Genomic DNA, 21,255 nt, shown 5'->3' on the forward strand with positions numbered 1-21,255 from the left:
AATGAAAATTCTAAAATCAGCAAAATAAAGCTAAATCTTCATTTTCCCATTAAAAAAAACAAACAAACGTAAATCATCTAGCCAAAATATAAATCTTAGAAAATTAAATCTTTACAATTAGTTGATTTAATTGACTCTGTGTGCTATAACCTCAATATACTACAAACCAAGCATTCAATTGAAGGCAATAACAAAGTATGCCCTGGCATACCTAATATTTGAAATACTATTTGAGTGACGATCGCAAGTGTCGAAAGAGTTTAAACTTCCTGGTTGGGAATTGAAAAAGTGAAGACTTATGGGATACAGAATATTCAGATCTCCATAGGCCATGAAATCAAAACATACTGATAAATGTTAACAAATATTGAAATGATTTAAACAAATCAAAGAGTCTTCCATAAAGTGGATAATTCAGCTGCATAAATCACAATGGCTTCGAACTATAGGACAGCATTGAAAGATTCAGTGTTAAATGCCTCTGATGAGATACATGACTTTTCCTGCTCTGTGTGTAAAGATGACAATCTCAACATTGAGGCCAAGCATTTCTGTGGGGACTGCTCAAAATATTACTGTGACCAGTGCCTGCCTTTTCATGCCAAAATACACAAGCGCCATGTTGTGTTGGGCCGTAAGGAAGTCGACAAGTGGGTGGGGCAAGATAACGCACTGGTAATGTGCGACCTTCACCCTTCAAAGGTCTTGGAACTCCTGTGTGAGGATCACGATGAGCTCTGTTGTCCCCTCTGTGTGTCACTTAACCATAGGTAAGTGTTCAGTTCTACACACACAGTGTTTTGAGAATAGGCGAGCGATTTAGGGCATTAATGGTTCTCTTAGAAAAAACAATTATATTCTATACCCTTCGCACAGAGATCAAAACTGAAAATGAATAATCTTTGACAAAACATTCAAATTGATTGAATCCCAAATCGCCTGAAACTGTAATATGTGGAAATTCAAACAACTGCTGGGTAATATGTAAACAGTTTAATTGCCAGAGGTTGTCATTCACATTTTACAATGGACATATGCAATCTTTTGCCAAGATTTTGTTTCCAACAGCTTTCATTTATCAGGATATTTGTATTTGTATCATGGAGAATATTGTCCAATTGTTTTGTGAGCAAGATATTTTGATAATATTTTGCAAACTAGTTATATTTTCAAGCTTGAATTGGTCATTTGTTTACAAACTCTATTACACGAAGTAAACACTCTATCAATATTACAGTGTCAGGAGATTTAGTTCAAACAGTATATATTTTACAACGATTCAGCAGGTTTTTTTACCTTATATAGAAGGGGCCGGTTAATGGCCCCTTCCCCTCCAAAAATAAGCCTAGTTTTTCCCCTAAAAATAAAAATTCCCCTCCGATAAAATTCAATATTTCATTGCTGAATCGAGAAAAATCAGCTGTCGTTTTTTCGTCTGCCAGGGAAGGTAAGTCATGCTAAACTTAATTGATTAAACTTATATTTATACAGTGGTCTCCCTTGATGGTTTACGACACTCCGTATTCTGTTCTTTTTCAATTTCGCATGCTCGAGAAATGTCGCATAACTGGAAGTATTTCAACAAAAAAATCACACAAAAATGACGCAAAAAAAATATTCGGAAAATTGATTCTTTCTTCACTGACTGTAAGACCGCACTCAGCAGGTACATCTTGTCAATACACTAGCACATAAAATGTGACCGAGTCCGAACTTTCTGAACCGGATCATTCTGTTTCGGATGATGTGGAACCCCAGTCCCAGCAAGATCCTGAACATTCTGTTGAGCCTAGTGGCCCTGAAATTTCGAAACCACGGAGCAAAAAGTCCAACTGTCTGGAAGTTTCGATTGTGAAAGCGAGTCTGAGGTAAATGTAATCTCCCCACCGAATAAAAAAACTGTGCTGGAGGAGTTTAAGAACAGGAAAAATAAGGAGAAATGGACTTGTAATGTAACAATCAAATATAATAAAATGTATGATAGAAAAATTTAAAAAAAAGTTAAACATGCACATTTTCCCCCTTTTTTACTAAAACGCAGCAAAATTTTCCCCTTCTCAAAGGCACCAGGCCCCTTTTTCAGAAAAAAACCCTGCATTGTGAAGAAAGTTATGATAACTTGTACTAAGTCACTCTTGTTGGCACGATGTTGTGCGAGAGTGTGGTCTTGTGTTGTGGGGGAAACAGGAGTGCCCGGAGAAAACCCAATTGTCCGGCTTGGTGACCACAAACCAAACTCACATGCGCCAAGGCCGGGAATCGAACCCGGGTCGCCCTGGTGAGAAGCGAGTGCGCTAACTGCTGCCCTAACTGGACAACCGGTCAGAACATTTGGGAGTTTTAACTAAATCAAATACATGTTTTGAAATTGGTTATGCATTTCTAGTTCCGATTTGTGTCAGGTTATATAAAACATGGATTAAGGTTTTTCCAAGAGTAAGATTTAGGCCCTACATCGCTCACCTATCCTCAAACCATCATGGTTCAACCTTTACAGTATGGTATAGTTCATGTACTATATTTGTTATATGCATTAAGAAACACACATACTAATATAAATCTGTCCAATATACAAGTATTTTATATCAGTTTAAGTTTTATCATGTCCAAAATATAACAGATAAGGATTATCAGTTAATTCTCTCCATTTAATACTTTTAACAGGATGTGCAGAAGCATCAGCCTGATATCTGACCTGGCCAGGGGCATACACAAGATGGCTGACTTCAAGCAGCTTCCATCCAATGTAACCAAGGTAACAGACAGCCTCAACCAGGTGACAGAGGCCAGAAAGAAGAACCAAAACTCTCTCAAGGCTTCAGGCAAGTCCATGTTGACAAAGATCAAGACTCTGAGGTCTTCACTGAACCAGCTGCTAGATGAGCTTGAGAAAAGGACAGTGGAACAAATGGACAGTGTCCTGGCTGACCTGGATGAGTCACTACAGAAGGATATAGACCACTGTGACCTCCTACATGAACAGCTCAAGGCCATACTGGACACCGTCCAAGCCCCAGGAAAAGACAGTGAATCTAGCTCTTACATTGGTCACAGGAAATGCCGGGAAAAGATGGAAGAGGCAAACAAACTTCTCCAGGAGATAGCCACAAAACCAGAGGTGACTGTTACTTTCGAGCCTGAAAGCCAAGCTAAACAACTGCTTTCAGACCTGAAGGCACTGGGAAACATCAAGAGGTATCCTGAAACACAGTTTGAACAATCATCTCAACAGATCAAACCCTCTGGTATATCCCATCCGTTCAAGGTGATAGGAACGAAAAGATTTGCAGCCACAGTATCGACAGACAAGAATGTCTGTGATATTCGTGGTATTATACAACTTCCAGGAGGAGATATTGTCCTTGTAGACTATAACAATTGCAGAGTTAAGGTTTTGGACAGCGAATACAAAGTGACAGACGACTGTGATCTCCCTGAATATCCACAGGACATCTGCCACATCTCAGACCATCAAGTAGCTGTAGCTGTTGGGTGTGGGACCAAAAGACATGAGGTCCACTATCTCACAGTGTCAGCTGGCACTATCAAGATGACCAGGAAGTTCTCAGTTGACCATAAATGTTACTCCATCAGCCACCATGAGGGCCAGCTGTATGTGGGTTCCCTCACTGCCCTGTACCTCTACACCACTGAAGGTAGACTTGTCAAAAAAGTATATAAAGACACCTCTGACAGAGTCACAGTTAACCACTTTACCTTGAGCACGGATGGCAGCAAAATATACATACCAGTCTCCAGCCACAAAAAGATTGTCACAATAGACACCACAGGCAACATTTTGGCCACTCTCCAGGACCCTGACCTGGACTGGCCTTACAGTGTACATGTGAGCGAGGGTGGACATGTGTTTGTGTGCTCAACTGAATCCAACACAGTGGTGCAAGTTGACCATGAAGGCAAGAAGAAGCTGGCCACACTGGTCAGGGAGGGAGATGGCATGAACAAGCCACATGTAGTATGGTACAGCACCCACACAGGCAGGCTTATTGTTGGGGGAAGACAAAATGACATTCTGGTGATGGACCTACAGTAGACACTGTCAGTAGTTAATACAGGATACAATGTGAATAGAACATGATATAAATAAGTTGGGATATATATCAATTGTAAATGGTACTAGTATATTCAAAATAGGATCAACTATTCATATTTCACTTCATTTAAAATGTTTGACTAATTACAACATGAAGGCTACTTGTGAATGGCTTTGTACAATGTGCATGTGTCTCATTCTGACATCAATGGCAGGAAATTGAAAAATGCAATTATCAGTGATGAGTGATCAAATCTTCAAATGTGTTGCCATGAAACGTGCCCCTTCGATGAATTGGTAAAAGTACTTATGAAGGCTTCTGATTTGACTGTAGTCATTAAAGTTATGACTTTGAGAGTGATTTTAAAAGAATCATAAACTATATAGCTGTTAGAGAGATCAATCTTTAATATCTTGTATCATGATTTGTTTGTTCTGCATTGCATCATTGAGTTATATTATCACATTTTACAAACATCACAAAGCACAGTTCAACAGAAAACCATGCCGTGATTATTTTAATCGGACTTGGTTTTAAACAAAATTTCATTCTTTAAAGATGTTCACAACTGACATTCATGTACAAAAAACGAAATGAAATATATATCTTCAAGTTTATCAGTTTATGTAGATAATCACATCCAAACATTTATGTCAGATCTATTATATGATAGGATTCATAATATTGCTATGTCATGCATTGAATCATATAGCTAATTACCAATTACCTATTGCACATAACTTTCTTATCATTTTGCTTCTGTATATTTTGATAGTCATTTTAGTTTCAATGTCACTGGCTGCTTTCATGTTTTCATTCAATTTATTGAGGGATTATTTACATTAGAAACCTGTTTAACCAGATTGATATATTCAGATGTGATTAATATCAGTAGTAATGATATCTAAATTTGTATCAATAACTTACCTGGTGCAAAATAATATGGCTTCATTTAGCTCACATAAGTTTATATTTTTAGCATTATTGGAGTTTTTAAAAAAAAATAGTAAGGAGGAGGAAATAAAATAAAGTCCTAGCCCTGAAGGACATACTTCCTCATAAAAAAGTGGCCCAGGCATACAGACGCACAAATGGTCACAGTCTGTAAACTATGTACTTCACCAAAGAAAATTCTGGAGCTTAAAAATAAACTTGAAAAGTGTAATATGTTTCAAAATAAAAGGTTTAAATACTGATTTTTTAATTTTTCATGAACAATGTCCTTCTTACTCAAGGTATAGAGATGTCCTTTGACACATGGTAGCAACCAGGTAGATCTAGGTCAGTTTGACTACTTGTAACGACTGCCAAATATTATCTCATGTTCAGATTTTTTTCTGTCATATTAGGTACATAACTCATAATGTTATGAAAATATCCTTTTCAGTGTTTTATAAAGATTTAAATTCTCATTCGGTATTAACAAATCAACTATGAGAGTATTAGAATACCTTGTGTTTTTCATTTCCTATAAGTGATTGTTAAGTAGTATTTCAGGTCAATACTCATAAGAGTCAAAATCAGAAAAAAAACATCCATTTTACTTTGATGACCACAATACTAATTTGCAGCTCATGTTTTACAGTCAATATACGCATTTTATTTGAGATGTAATCCAATTCATTCTTGTCAACATACGAATTGCGCCAGCAACTTTTACAAATACAACCCACAATATTATGTCTTCTTATTTTGACTGGAAGTTGTGCAGTTATTCCATAAATTGCCGATAACATGCTGCTAACATTTCACAATGTTTACATTTGCCTTGTTCTTTGTAGAGGAAAAAAAAACTTTTAATAATAATATCATTGAACATGCAAGGAGTTATGACGTCATTGGTAATTCCAATATTGCGCTTTGATTGGATTAGCGCCATTTCATTTCACCAATGATATGACATTACAAATATCATCTTTGCTATCACAGGACGTTGTTATGGTAACAGATATCTATTCTGTTTCCCCGCATATTTTAGAAGTGGTTTACATCGTATGGTAGTAAAAAGACTGATAATGAAAGACAATTGGTACACCAGTTGGTACTGAGATGAAGATTAAATAACACTTTTTTATTTCATTTTTATGTTGAAGGAACATACAGCGGAAAAAAATAAACAATTCTTTTTTTTAATTTTTATTTGGGTTTTGCAATATTTAGGTAAGGCGCTCTCATAAATCTCAATATATAAAAAACACTTCTGACCCAATTTAAAACTTAAGAGCAAAGGGCAGTGCACTCTGGGTACACAGCTGTGAGCTCTTTCAGTGTTTTTTCCCCACTATTTAGAGAATGCTGGAAGGGCCTTTGATAGGAGAAAAATGTTTGGCATAAGGGGTAGATACTAACAAGATTCATATAGTGTACAAACTTGTTTTTAAACATCTTATTCAACAAACCTTTTCATGAATGGCACTATATTGCTACATTTGCTATTAAAATGTTGAGAGCTCATTGCTTCTATAAAAAGACAACTAAAGGGATTTTTTTAGAAGAGAAATGGGGACGAATTTCAAATATTGCAGAAAAAAGACTTCTTGTTTACATCGTGAGAGTTTAACATTTGAAAATACACATTGTGCCAATTCGAACCTGTGTCCTCTTTGATTAGGTTTTGAGCGTTTAACATGGTCTGTGAACTCTGTGCTCGTAGCTGTGCTCTCTTTGCTACATCTTGCACATTTCACATGGGAAAACATAAATGGTGTAAAAGCTCAAAGGTCAGTGCACTGATCGAGTGCATTTCAGTGTAAATATGCTGCTTGTTTCTGTGCAGCCAAGTGTACATGTGCAGTTCTTTGTGTGCATTCTGGGTGAAATTGATCACACTGGGTTAATAAGGGACTCTTTAGAATTTTATGGTGTAAGGCAACATTTGTGGTTCATTAAATTTGTCTTAATCTTTTATTCAATTGTTTAAGCTGAGGGAACACAAATTTAAGAATAATCAAATATTGTCTTATTCTGGGGTAGGGCAACTTGATTCTTTGTGTGGCAACTTGTCATAGCTTTTTTGTTTTCCACCTAAATGTACATGTATGTGTGAAATTATTGTGTCTTGTTTGCTTCCTTAAGTTTCAACATATCATTTGCGTCATTATAAATAAAATGACATTTCCACATACCAGGGTTGTTTATTTATCACCCATATCAACCAGAAACTAGAATTCATCCTTGCCAAAGGCAAATTATGTTGATTGACAATAAACTTTGCAACTTGATAAAATTTGCATTCATTTTGCATGAACAAGTCAACCTCTGATCACTATAGGCGTCATTTTGCAAGAAAGACCTGAGTTGTGCATATATGTAAAACATGAATAAAAATATCCTGATAATCCTTTAGTTTTACGCTAAAATTATTGCAATAAAAATCATTATTACCACAAAAAATGTAATGAAAAGGAGAGAACATAAAAAAAAGGATTGATTTTTATTTTGTGGGCGTTCATGCACGCCCGGCCACGATTTTGCAACTGTTCAAAGAAGCACAATGCTTAAATAGTTTGACTAGTAGTAGTAATTATTTTTACAGAAATAGTGGTGGCTTAGGTAGCAGACAATTCTTATACTTTTCAGTGTAAAATAGGTATTAAATTTGATGTTAGAAGTAATTTCATAAATTTTGCCACATCAAAATAATATTTTGTTCCTCAAAGTATTGCCCAAACAAATTGGAGCAAGCAAGCAAAAAAAACAACAATTTAGGCAGTTTTTATAAAACCCGAAGCGAACGAAGGGCACATTGATTTCTTATAATCAATAAAAAGAAGAAAGATTGTTTGATGTAATTGCCCTTTAAAGCTGCACTCTCACAGATTTACCATTTTTACATCTTCTTTTTATTTTTTTGTCTTGGAAAGAGCAAATTCTTTGTAAATATCTGCAAACCAATGATATAAGATAGCTGACCAAAAATCATATTTTAGATTTTCATATTTCCGTTCGAAAATTAATGTTTTATGGCTTAAACAGTTACCAACGGTTTAAGAAAACTGCATAAAATATCAATTGTTTAACTTAAATATAAAAATCTGAGATTTATTTTTGGTCAGCAGTCTTATATGACTGGTTTCCATGAATTTTAGCAAAAATTGGATCGTTACAAGACAAAAAATAAAAAGTTGTCAAAACATTCAATCTGTGAGAGTGCAGCTTTAACCTATTTGAATAAATCTTGAACTGAATTTCTATTTATAATGCAAAAATGTTTGAATACATACTAGTTATTCATCCATTTTTATTAAGACAAATATATTGATAAACCAAATTTCTAAGATAATTATAACATATTTTAAGTATGCCGATCATTCATTAAAAACAACCCTGCCTTAAGGGAAAACGTTTGAAAGCTGCCGAAGGACGGGAACAATCAACACTTTTCCTGTGCTTCCCTTCCTTCGGCCGCTTTCACTAATCGATGAAGGCGAGAGGGGTTCTACTACAAATGACAAAAAATGTCTGGCTAGTGCCTGTGATAATTCGCATTTTCATCCTTGACTGTTTCTTTCCACAAGGACATAACATGTACATAAAGAGTCACTGCATCTATGAGTCAGGTATTAGCTTTCGAAGAAGTAATAATTTTCAACAAGAATTGGTCTTTGTTTACATTTTTTCAGACAAACATTTTTCATTTGGTTTATATTACAGTATAGGTTTCTTTTAAATTTTGTCAACTCTCATTAAATGATTAAGGCAGTGTATCATATTGATAATATACATGTTCAAGTATATGTTAAATATGATTTTAGCTAGTTGAATTGATTAATTATGACTTTTATGAGCTCTTGTCATCAAGCCACCATGTGTTAACTGGTCAATATGTAGTATAATACTCCATGCAATAGTTACTGCCTTTACAAAAAAACAACACTAGAACCGTGTAAGAAAACACGAATGTAATTGATTATATTTCAGCTTTCAAAAAAGCTACTCATCGCAAAAAAAACAGTATGCGTTAAAAATAAGTGCATTTGCACATTTTTTTATTTTCAAAAAGATAGGTGCTGTAAATCCGCGGCTGTGAATGATTTGTCAGAAATCGTTATAAATTATTATTAGATCTTAGAAGTTATTTTGTACTGTAATAGAATTTATTTTTTGAAGAAGTATTATATCAATAGGAAAGATATTAGAATAAACAGTTGAACTATATTTTAAACAGTTGAACTATATTTTATGTTCCATTGTTTTGTTAATTAATAAATGATTTAAGTAATAAAGATTAAGAAATATTTGGAGATTTTTTGAACTACCGATAGGTAGTAACTTAATTTCAATCTCCAGCTTGATTTGAGATGGACGCTGACCTTGAGGCACCCTATCAATTCAGTCAATGGGAGATGAGATAAAAACATTCTGATAAATGTTAACAAATCTTGAAAAGATTTCAACATAACAAGGAAAATTTCAAAAAGAGGATACATCAACTACATAAATCATTGTACTCAATGGCTTCAAAGCATAAGACATCATTGAAGGACTCGGTGTTAAATGCCTCTGAAGAGATACATGACTTTTCCTGCTCTGTGTGTAAAGATGACAATCTCAACATCGAGGCCAAGTATTTCTGTGGGGACTGCTCAAAATATTACTGTGACAACTGCCTTCCTTTTCATGCCAAAATACACAAGCGCCATGTTGTGTTAGGCCGTAAGGATGTCGACAAGTGGGTGGGGCAAGATGATGCACTGGTTATGTGCGACCTTCACCCTTCAAAGGTCTTGGAACTGTTGTGTGAGGATCACGATGAGCTCTGTTGTCCCCTCTGTGTGTCACTTAACCATAGGTAAGTGTTCAGTTCTACACACAGTGTTTTGAAAATAGGTGAGCGATTTAGGGCATTAATGGTTCTCTTAGAAAAAAACAATTATATTTTATACCCTTCACACTGAGATCAAAACTGAAAATGAGAATAAACTTTGACAAAACATTCAATTTGATTGAATCCTAAATCGCCTGAAACCGTAATATGTGGAAATTGAAACAACTGCTGGGTAATATGTAAACAGTTTAATTGCCAGAGGTTGTCATTCACATTTTACAATGGACATATGCAATCTTTTGCCAAGATTTTGTTTCCAACAGCTTTCATTTATCAGGATATTTGTATTTGTATTATGGAGATTATTCTTATATTATTATATTTTACAACGATTCATCATTGTGAAGAAAGTTATGATAACTTGTACTAAGTCACTCTCGTTGGCACGATGTTGTGCGAGAGTGTGGTCTCGTGTTGTGGTGGAAACAGGAGTGCCCGGAGAAAACCCAATTGTCCGGCTTGGTGACCACAAACCAAACTCACATGCGCCCAGGCCGGGAATCGCTAACCGCTGCCCTAACTGGACAACCGGTCAGGACATCAGGGAGTTTTAAATAAATCAAATACATGTTTTGAAATTGGTTATGCATTTCTAGTTCCGATTTGTGTCAGGTTATATAAAACATGGATTAAGGTTTTTCCAAGAGTAAGATTTAGGACCTAAATCGCTCACCTATCCTCATACCATCGTGGTTCAACCTTTATAGTATGGTTTAGTTCATGTACTATATTTGTTATATGCATTAAGAAACACACATACTAATATAAATCTGTCCAATATACAAGTATTTTATATCAGTTTAAGTTTTATCATGTCCAAAATATAACAGATAAGGATTATCAGTTAATTCTCTCCATTTAATACTTTTAACAGGATGTGCAGAAGCATCAGCCTGATATCTGACCTGGCCAGGGGCATTCACAAGATGGCCGACTTCAAGCAGCTTCAAGCCAATGTTACCAAGGTAACAGACAGCCTCAACCAGGTGACAGAGGCCAGAAAGAAGAACCAAAACACTCTCAAGGTTTCAGGCAAGTCCATGCTGACAAAGATTAAGACTCTGAGGTCTTCACTGAACCAGCTGCTAGATGAGCTTGAGAAAAGGAGTGGAACAAATGGACAGTGTCCTGGCTGACCTGGATGAGTCACTACAGAAGGATATAGACCACTGTGACCTCCTACATGAACAGCTCAAGGCGTTACTGGACACTGTCCAAGCCCCAAACAAGGACAGTGAATCTTGCTCTTACATTGGTCACAGGAAATGCCAGGAAAAGATGGAAGAGGCAAACAATCTTCTCCAGGAGATAGCATCAAAACCAGAGGTGACTGTTACTTTCGAGCCTGAAAGCCAAGCTAAACAACTGCTTTCAGACCTGAAGGCACTGGGAGACATCAAGAGGTATTCTAAAGCACAATTTGAACAATCGTCTCAACAGATCAAACCCTCTGGTATATCCAACCCGTTCAAGGTGATAGGAACGAAAAAATTTGCAGCCACAGTATCGACAGACAAGAATGTCTGTGATATTCGTGGTATTATACAACTTCCAGGAGGAGATATTGTCCTTGTAGACTATAACAATTGCAGAGTTAAGGTTTTGGACAGCGAATACAAAGTGACAGACGACTGTGATCTCCCTAAGTATCCACAGGATATCTGTCACATCTCAGACCATCAAGTAGCTGTAGCTGTTGGGTGTTGGGCCAAAATATATGAGGTCCACTTTCTCACAGTGTCACGTTGCACTATCAAGATGACCAGAAAGTTCTCAGTTGACCTTGAGTGTAACTCCATCAGCCACTATGAGGGCAAACTGTATGTGGGCTCCCTCAATGCCCTGTACCTCTACACAACAGATGGTAGCCTGGTCAAGAAAGTATATCAAGACACATCTGCCAAAGTAACAGTGAACCACTTTGCCTTGAGCACGGATGGCAGCAAAATATACATACCAGTCTCCAGCCACCAAAAGATCGTCACAATTGACACCACAGGCAACATTTTGGCCACTCTCCAGGACCCTGACCTGGACTGGCCTTACAGTGTACATGTGAGTGAGGGTGGGCATGTGTTTGTGTGTTCACTGACTTCCCAAACAGTGGTGCAGATTGACCATGAAGGCAGGAAGAAGCTGGCCACACTGGTCAGGAAGGGAGATGGCATCTACAATCCACAGGCAGTCTGGTACAGCACCCACACAGGCAGGCTTATTGTTGGGGGACAACAAAATGACATTCTAGTGGTGGAACTACAGTAGAAACTGTCAGTGGTTGATATAAGATACACTGTAATTAGAACATGACATGAATAAGTCCTGAAATATATCAATTGTAATTATTAGTATGTACAAAAATAGGATCAACTATTTACATTTCACTTCATTTCAAATGTTTGATTAATTACAATATGAAGGATACTAATTAATCGCTTCATACAATGTGCATGAGTCTCGTTCTAACATCAATGTCAGGAAGTTGTATAATGCAAGTATCAGTGACGCATGATGAAATTTTCGAATGTGTTGCCATGAAACGTGCGCCTATGGTGAATGGGTAAAAGTACCTATGAAGGCTTTTGATAAGACTGTAGCCATTAAATTAATGACTTTTAAAGGGACTAGACACAAGATAAAACCAAATTGCAAAAAGAAAAGAAAATCATTGAAACCTTTAATAGAATTCACAATTTGAGGCAGATTTGTTGATTTTTTTTTTATTCATAAATTATAAAAAGTACAAAAGGAAGAAATAATTTTCATGATAATTGAATGATTTAAACTTTGTTTTACTCTGGGGTGGAGAACACATGCTTCTGTTCATGCCAAGTTGTCTTTAGTTCACCAAGCGTGTGTGTGATATTGTTTCTCATATGCCTCCATCTAATATTTGAAAATATAATTATGTGACAGTTCTTCATTATAAACACATATAAATATTCACATGCTAACCAGAAACCAAATTTAAAACTTGAATATGGTGGGTACTCAGTGATTTTTTTTCACTTTTTTTGTGAAACAGACCATGCCTTTTCTTTTGTGAAATTTTAGCGCATTAAAGTTCAAAATTGTGAAATATTAACAAAACATTAAAATCTTAATTCTGAAATACAATAGTGTTATAATCAAACATACAGCCTGATTTAGTGTCTGTATTAACATTAGAAGGATAAAAGACAACAATGAAACATTGATAGTTGCATATTTATTAAATGCAAAGAGTTACAGATAACAGCTTTGTAGATTCTTGATTTACAACTTCCTATTCCTGTATCTTTTGAAACTGTCAACAAGACGTTCTAAGGTTTCGTCATCTAGATCATGTTGAAGTTACAGCATGATATGAGGTACACAAAAGTGAACTGATGAGGCCAAAAAAAAATATATGTGTGTTTCAGGTTACATGATCAAAAAAAATAGGGACGGTAGGCAGGCTTTTTTTTTTTTTTTTTTTTTTTTTATACCGTCACATATTTGGTATCTTTGACAACTACTATATGATGCCATTAAAGATGCCATTTTTTCGATGTTTTGAATATTTTATAACATTATAATAATTTAATTGGTGCACTTTCAGGACCATACATGTACAATATTTAAATGAAGACCCATACAACCAATTACAGCAAACCAAAGGAAACAAGATGCTGCACATGTTTATGTTTGTCAGTTTCTGTTAGGACGTCTGTGGAAACACCAAATTAGTACTATTATCCTGTCATTTTTCTTGCTAAAAGATTAATATTAAAAACAAACAACTTGTATTTTTATTTCTTTGTTTCTTTATTACTATCAATAAACCAACACTGTGAAATCAGAAAGGCTTATTTTATCCATTAACCCTTGACTCCATGTATGCTACATTTAAAAAAAAATGCATTGTATTCTAATTTTGATCACTCTTGCAAATATTATCGAAAACTGAGCATTTGCTCCTGAGGAGCAAATGCTCCATTTCCCATATTATTAAATACAAAACATTCATAATAATTAATTGGAATTTTATGGGAAAAAATAAAATGCCAATTATGAATGTTTTGTATTGTGTTTTTAATGTTAAATATTATTATTAAAGGATTAAATGTAGAGTCAGTAAAATATACATTTAGCTTTCATGCAGCTTTGTCAAAGATATATAGCCCTAACTCCAGTTACTTGATAAGGCTGTGCACAGTATTTCACACTTCACAATTCCAACACAAGTATATGTTATTAATTCAAACAAAAAGGGTATGTGTTGCTTTCATACATTTAAAAAACAATGCAGCTTTCTGCAAAATAAATGGAAACTCAAAGAAATATACATTGTCAAACTAGGGCCATAACTTTCCTAATAGAAATTTGTCTACCTACTCTTTACTCCAGCCAACATATTAGAAGCCTTATCAAATGGGGTTTAATCCTATTTATTTGATTTCTGTTAATCTTTTTGACACTTTTTGAACTCTTAGAATGCTGCATTTATAGCAATATTACAAATTGCGACAAAACCGAAAGCAAGTTTATTTTTAGCGCGTAAACGTCATTACGAAATTTGCATATCACGTGACTTTCCGACAACATAAAATTCTATGATTTGCATATTTAAAACTAACACGATAATTATGCAACAACAAGGCTGTTGAGCTAAATATTAAAATTGTTTGCTAATAAGAGACATAACAGTTAAAGGATGTCATTGTTTATCCGTGAAAGCAATAAAATTCTGCAATAATTAGCGAGGTGTTGACTGGGCCGTGACTGCTTGCCCTAATTATCGGATTAATTTTTGTTGTCGCACCAGCAGATGCGCTTGATTTATGACAGTGACAGAATCGATTATCATGCAGGCCGCATGGTCACCACTTACGTCATTTTAAGAAAATATTTTAGAAAAAAATCGTTGTCGCCATAAATTCGCCAAATTTGAAAAGTTGTCGCCACTTTTGCGATTTTGTCGCAAATGGCGACAATGGCGATCGCCAGCGGGAACCCTGACAGTTAACTCCGCTTATAACCATATTGACATACCTCAAAATTATCATCGTTATATCGGAATTATTATCATTAAAAGCGAAACATTTAATTTTATATTTGAGTCACTAGCAGAGATAAAATACACACTCTGAATTTCAAACAGATTGCATACAGATGAGACGCTGAGTTAATCGGCAGACGCCATTATCTGTCGCCTGCTTACTCCTACTCAGTGCGCTCAGACGCTTTATCGATTTTTCCGGGATGAATAAAATACACGTTTAAAGCCTCTGACGACATTGAGGAATATTTGGGTAGGATAAAAAAATTACGGTCGGCGGGCGCGGAACAGACACGGCCGGGTAACCGGAAACACACAATTTTTTTTTTTACGCCTGACAGATTGAGAATCACCACGGTCATTTGTAAATGTCAGAATTCTGTTATAGTTGCATGCGTTTTTTGTGCAGACATTCAACCAAAACCAACAGAATACAAAACAGTTCCTACATATTGTCACATAAAACATTTAGCTTTTTCAATACAATAAACAAGGACTAACAATTTACATATGAGTTTATTTAGAATCCGGGTGTGAATTTGGACTTCAATGGATTCTTAAAGCACACAAATTCTGAATGCAGGCAAATTGCGAATGAAATATATGGGAGTGACTATTGCACAATGTCATGCTCTTACAATTTCAAAAACTGAAATTTAATTTCATTGAAGCGAGGTAGACCATTTGATTGCCACACTTGGCTATTTGATAACTAGATATATTTATGAGTTGTTGTGATCAAAACGAAACTGAAACGTATGCGTGGTAATGTCATAATTAATAATTCAGGGCTTTTTCTGCCCATTTTGGGAAAAAGACCCTAGACATTTTGGGAAATTTTGCGTCGTGAAAATGCCAAAATTGGGAAATTTTACAGTTAAGAGAAAAAAGCTGTCTAGTCTCCTGCGAATTAGGAAATGATTTAATGTTAGTTTATTTTCCCTTTAAAAGACACAAAGAAAATCAATCCTTGGGGTGTAAATATCTATTGCAATAAATCATGACAGATAATATTTCATACTGATCTCTGAATGTGATGAAAGTCAATGATTTCCGATTTCATTTATCAAAGAAACTTTACATCACATAATTTATTAGGATGTTGAAAATGAACAAGTACAGGTAAAAAGACTTTCTAAAAAAGACTTTTTTCTGAAGATTGGGAAAAATATCTTATATTTTGCTTTGGGAATGGGTCCGATAGTCGGACCCGTGGTTACTATAGAAAAAGCCCTGTAATTGTACATAAGGTGTGTTATCTATCTAGGCAGGAAACCAGATTAAGACATCATATCTATTGAGTTGTAAAATTGACAATCTCAGCGGGTTTTTTTAGGCGATTTTTATAGCCGGTATTCGGTCATCTTCCCAATGGCAATCTTTTTTCCAATAAAAATTTCCAATCAGAAGTTCCGAAAATTTGGATTTTTTTTTAAAAAGGACGATGAAATTATAAACAAAACAGTTATTTCCCTTACATGCAAACGTCTTTTCACAAAGACATATATAATGTTAGAATAATATCCGGGTCCCGGTATCGTAGAAGTATAACATCCGGTTCCCGATACCTTAGAAGGCCGTCTTTGGCAATTTTCTTGTCTATGTTATTGTTTTACTTTTACGTCTATTTTATTTAAATAATAAAAAAAAAAAATCGTTTTTTATTACAATAACTATATTGTTCTTTAAATAAAGTCATAACCCCTAGAGTTTTCGACTGGCAAAATGTTTTTGCATACAAAAAATACCGGAAGCCGGGAAATAAACTTTACCGATCGATAGTGTCTATTGAATTTGATCACTTCCTAAAAAAAAAATTGAGTTTCCAAAGTGAAAGTAGACTTGTTTTGCTTAAAATTCTTACAGTCATTACAACATTGTAAACAAAAATTAAAGCGTGTTTATTTTAATTGTTTTGAAAGTAATAACAGTTTAGGAGTTTGGGCATGCATAAGCAAACATAATTGTAGCATGAAAATGCAATATTTGAAGTGTTACTGTAATGTTTCCATCAAATGTAAAGTGAAACTAGTCGTTTTTATATATAATCACAAAAATCGTAAGTGAATAATGGTTTTTACAAAGATATGATACATATATAATACTAAAATGAATAGTACCAACAGTTCAACATATTTATTTGAAACATATTTATATGTAAAGACTCATATGCACACCTGAGTTAACACCATACAGATATACCGTAAATGACTGGGTATAAGACGATAGGGGGTATTAGACGCAGGGAAAAAAATCTGTGAAAAATCCGAGAAAAAAACTTTTAATCTATGTTTTTGGTTAAAAGACGCATAGAAAAAATGTCACAATCGTCCGGCATTTTCAGCCACCATGTTTGTTGACAGTGACAAAAAAAATTTTTTTCGTGAAAATGGCGATGGTTATCTTTAAAACCATACTGTCGAGAATGAAGTTATGTTAATCAAAAAATATTTTGACAGTGCCCAACTTTGCTTTTTTATATGTAAGTTTGATTATTGTTTAATTCAATTTATTATTCAAAATAATATTGAATACCGTAATTCACAAGAGTTCGGACACCATAAATTAATTATCTTTTTCGCTCTCCGAATACATAGAAAATTATCATTTTTACATTTTATTTACATGTTTGTTTAACCTGCCTTTTTTCTTCATGTTTGCTTTTTACCACTTATTCATTTATCCGTAGTAATCAATGGTCATAAACTTATTTATTACGCCTATAAGTGTAAATCCTTCATGAAGTTAATTAAAACACCATTTTATACATGCACTGAACTGAATAAACACATTCTATCGGCTTCAGATCAAAGAGTCACACTGTGTGACGTCACATAACTTACAGTTATGCCCACGAGGATCTCGTGGAGAGCATGGACATTTCTGTGCAGGATTAATGTATAACTGTACGATTATTGCTTCATATATTCTATAAGTGTGGTACAAGTTTGAAAGCTTATTGGCAGATCGTTTTACAAACATGCCATGTCGATGTTTTCTTAATCCCTTGATTGCCCTTGTTGTTTGTTTAATCCTCAAATAAATATATCACACTTCCTTTTCAACAGGCAATAAATCGTTTAGGATGGGTAGTAACTAATTAAATTGTCACAGTGGTGTATACGGTTAGGTAATCTAGCCAGGCAGTGTAAAGATAAAAATCAATATTCTTCGTCTGTGAAACTTGGTAACTATGAAAGTTATGATTGATGTCCTTTGGGTGTCCGAAAATTAGGTACGCAAAATAAATTATTTTGGGAAATAATTATGGGTGTCCAAATATAAAATATTTTTGTTGAAATTATAAACGTCTTACGATATACCGTATCCCGATCTTCAACTGCCGTTTTAACCCGTATATACTCGATCAATATGACGCGAGTAACATCCCTTTCTACATAAAGCTAAACAAACTCTCGGCTTGAAATTGACATCAGAAAAAAAGTTCAAAAAATTGTTACTGGGTATTATACGCAGGCATTTTTTTGCATCAAAATCTGAGGAAAAAAAATGCGTCTAATACCCAGTCATTTACGGTAAACCCCTTTTTGGTATTATTTATTGTAATATTAGATATATTATGTCCTTTGTAACATTTTTGTAGAAATTTCCAATTTTGCCAAAATGACGCGAAAATTCCCAATCCCATGGGTATAGGTCATATTCCCAAAATAACCAAAAAAAAAAAACCTGAATCTTAGGGATGGTTCTTTTTAAAGGTTCACATGCGATTTCAGTAGCTGATAATGTAGGTTATAAATAATCTTAAAAAATATACATTTTGTGGGTGTATTTAGTGTTTTACCGATAAGCCCAAATTTGAGAAAGTATATTGCAAAAAGATTGAATAATAGTGTTTTAAGAAGAAATGCACCACTTTGATTGCCGATTAAGTACCAATAAATATGTTAACCATGATCTTGGTAAGAAAGTATATGTTTTAGCATGTAGCAAATGTTCAGCTCCAAATTGGTCAGCAAAATACTAATGACTAGAGGTCATCAACTGGTCATGGGCAACCTACCAGTGTTGACAAGACATTAACTACAGACTGACCGCCAAACAGATATATTTGCAAACAAGGTTAAAAAAAAAATCCTAATGGGCAGGGGGCATCCTTCCTCTCAAACTGCCTAGATTAAACAAGTCAGTATCACATTAATGGCACATACCTGAAAATTTCGTTCCACCATGTCATACTTTGATCGGCTCTTAACTGGCGAGTTAAACATCTCCTCTAGAGCTTTCTTAAACTCCACTTCATCGTGTATCTCTGTGGGCAGCTGGGGTGTGCGCTGTTTCAGGTAGTTGTTGGAATCCTCCCTTGGGCCTTCCTTTCTTGGGGTCAAACATTGACTGGCGTATGCTGCGCTCACTGACATTCCATTTTCACGCAGTACATAGTCACAGTTTTCGAGAATTACTACAGGTAACAATGACTGACTGGATGTTAGTGAGAAATTATTTAGATGCTGTGTGTCTCTTTTATCATTACAATGTGACACATTTTCATTTGATATTTTACAATCGCTGTCATCCATTTCTACATCTTCTGTATTTTCTGAATTGTTCACAGCGTCAGAACATGTCTTATTTTCACTGAAAACAGAAGCATTTTGACTGCAATTTTCTGCTGTCCGCTTCAGTGACAATGACCTATATGGTGGCTGAGAAAAATCCAGTTTTGATTTGACCGATTGCACAGTAGATTCTGAATTTGAGACGAATGCAAGCTTAGAGACAGGTGCTTTACCCGGTGAGGGTCGCACCATTTCCGACTTTGTCTTTCTCGGGGACCTTCTTGGAGACTCATGCAAGAGCTTGGCTCTCTTTTTCTCTGCCACAATATCTCCATTGTCTGAATCCGAATCGTCTTCAACTTTAACATGAGTGCCATTCACAAATGCAGAGAAAGCATTCTGAAATGAGTTCAGTTTTGTTAAAGGTCCAATCAACTTTCCAGCGTCTATGACTTCTTTCTCACTTTCCCACTTATTAGGACCATCTTTTGTTGCAACATCCTTTTTCATATCATCATTCACATCAGCATTTTGTCCAGGATCAGTTCTATTTATGGCTCTAGCAGCCTCATTTTCTTTCCCATTACAGTCGCTGTCAGACTTAATATCATCAAATTGTTCTTGTATCTCATCGAACAATTCCTCAGATGTTTTCCTCACTACAGCACCTCTCATTCCAAGTCGCTTCTTTGATGCACCATAGGTCTTTATACCTTTGCCATTAAATTTTTCACTAGTGTCCTCTATGATTAATTCTTTACTAGTTTCTTTCCTGGGTCTTTTCTGATCTTTCTTCTTACCTTTTTCAAAATGTTTAGACACATCGGCTTTTTTTTGCTTTCTTTTTCCAGCTGCACAATTGTTGTTTACAGATTCAGGTTTATCCCCAATCACTTCACTAGTGCCATCTTCTTTCTTACCCTGATCTTCACTATGATGTTCTAGACTTGCACTTGGAAGACTAGCTTCACCAATCAATTTATCTACAACACCAGCAGTGTCTGCTTCATGAGGAACCAGATGAACCTTACTGGGAGACTTGGCGGTTCTGGTTTCTTCTTCAGGTTTTGGGAACAATTTAACTTTAACTTTTTCTGCCTCAGGGGTTTCACCACCTACTTCAAGCACAGTATCAGACTCCATACCTGAAGCTTTCATGCCCATGTTCTTATCAATGATCTGCACAATATTCAGCAGTCTCTGCATAATGTGGTTCATGGGTTTTGGGGAGAGTTTGGTGGGGAGCTGGGTGTAGAATTTCTGGACCTCTTTCTCTGCATCCTGAAAGTAACACTGGAGACATCTTAGGAATTCCTGGGCGTCATGCTGCATATGACCCTCATACATCGGGTTCATATCCCTGAAAATGATTAAGTTGTTTTATCTGGCAGATAAATAAGTTATTTTCACCTTTTTAAAAGACTGTATTTTGACATAAGCTGACATGTCGCAGAGTTGAACAAAGATTGTGAATTTTAAGTCCAATTTCCATAGCTAAATTATACGTTTTTTGATTGTGAATTGGGCCACAGATGACAAATTATACTATGACATAATATGTGACATCATCAGGGAAATTGGGTTCTGTGAAGACAGATGACATTTGTTGCCAGGACTCTTGCCCCAGGATAAGGCAGTAATAGCTATTTTTAAAAGAATTCTCTCATTTATTGTCATATTGTTTGCTTTGATCATAATATTTGGTTTATCATAATATCTTTGTTTCATTATAACTTTCTTTCCAGTTGAGTTTTAACGATGGAATTTGCTAAATCTTATTAACATTTGAAATACTACAAGTATTGACATTTTTTGGTAAAATGAATAGAATAAATA

At 35.3% G+C, this 21,255-nt stretch overlaps 2 protein-coding genes and 1 pseudogene across 2 annotated transcripts; 2 read left to right on the forward strand and 1 right to left on the reverse strand.

Annotated features, from left to right (window-relative positions):
- The window catches only part of LOC128236214 (serine-rich adhesin for platelets-like), a 42,355-nt pseudogene that overhangs the window by 10,314 nt on the left and 10,786 nt on the right, over positions 1-21,255 (reverse strand).
- Positions 210-7,177, forward strand: LOC128236211 (uncharacterized). The gene is made up of 2 exons (XM_052951096.1): positions 210-770; positions 2,665-7,177. The coding sequence occupies exons 1-2, from the start codon at positions 433-435 to the stop codon at positions 4,052-4,054; spliced, it is 1,728 nt and encodes a 575-aa protein (XP_052807056.1). The 5' UTR covers positions 210-432; the 3' UTR covers positions 4,055-7,177.
- LOC128236212 (uncharacterized) lies at positions 9,484-14,991 on the forward strand. Its single transcript, XM_052951097.1, has 2 exons — positions 9,484-9,846; positions 10,757-14,991. Exon 2 carries the CDS (start codon positions 10,972-10,974, stop codon positions 12,142-12,144), a length of 1,173 nt encoding a protein of 390 aa, XP_052807057.1. The 5' UTR covers positions 9,484-9,846; positions 10,757-10,971; the 3' UTR covers positions 12,145-14,991.

Source organism: Mya arenaria, chromosome 5, assembly GCF_026914265.1.
Source record: "Mya arenaria isolate MELC-2E11 chromosome 5, ASM2691426v1".
Taxonomy (NCBI): Eukaryota; Metazoa; Mollusca; class Bivalvia; order Myida; family Myidae; genus Mya; species Mya arenaria.

Coding starts and splice junctions, on each gene's coding strand:
- LOC128236211 (XM_052951096.1), top strand. CDS start 433: ATGGCTTCGAACTATAGGACAGCATTGAAAGATTCAGTGTTAAATGCC. Junction 771..2,664: donor TGTGTGTCACTTAACCATAG/GTAAGTGTTCAG, acceptor TACTTTTAACAG/GATGTGCAGAAGCATCAGCC.
- LOC128236212 (XM_052951097.1), top strand. CDS start 10,972: ATGAGCTTGAGAAAAGGAGTGGAACAAATGGACAGTGTCCTGGCTGAC.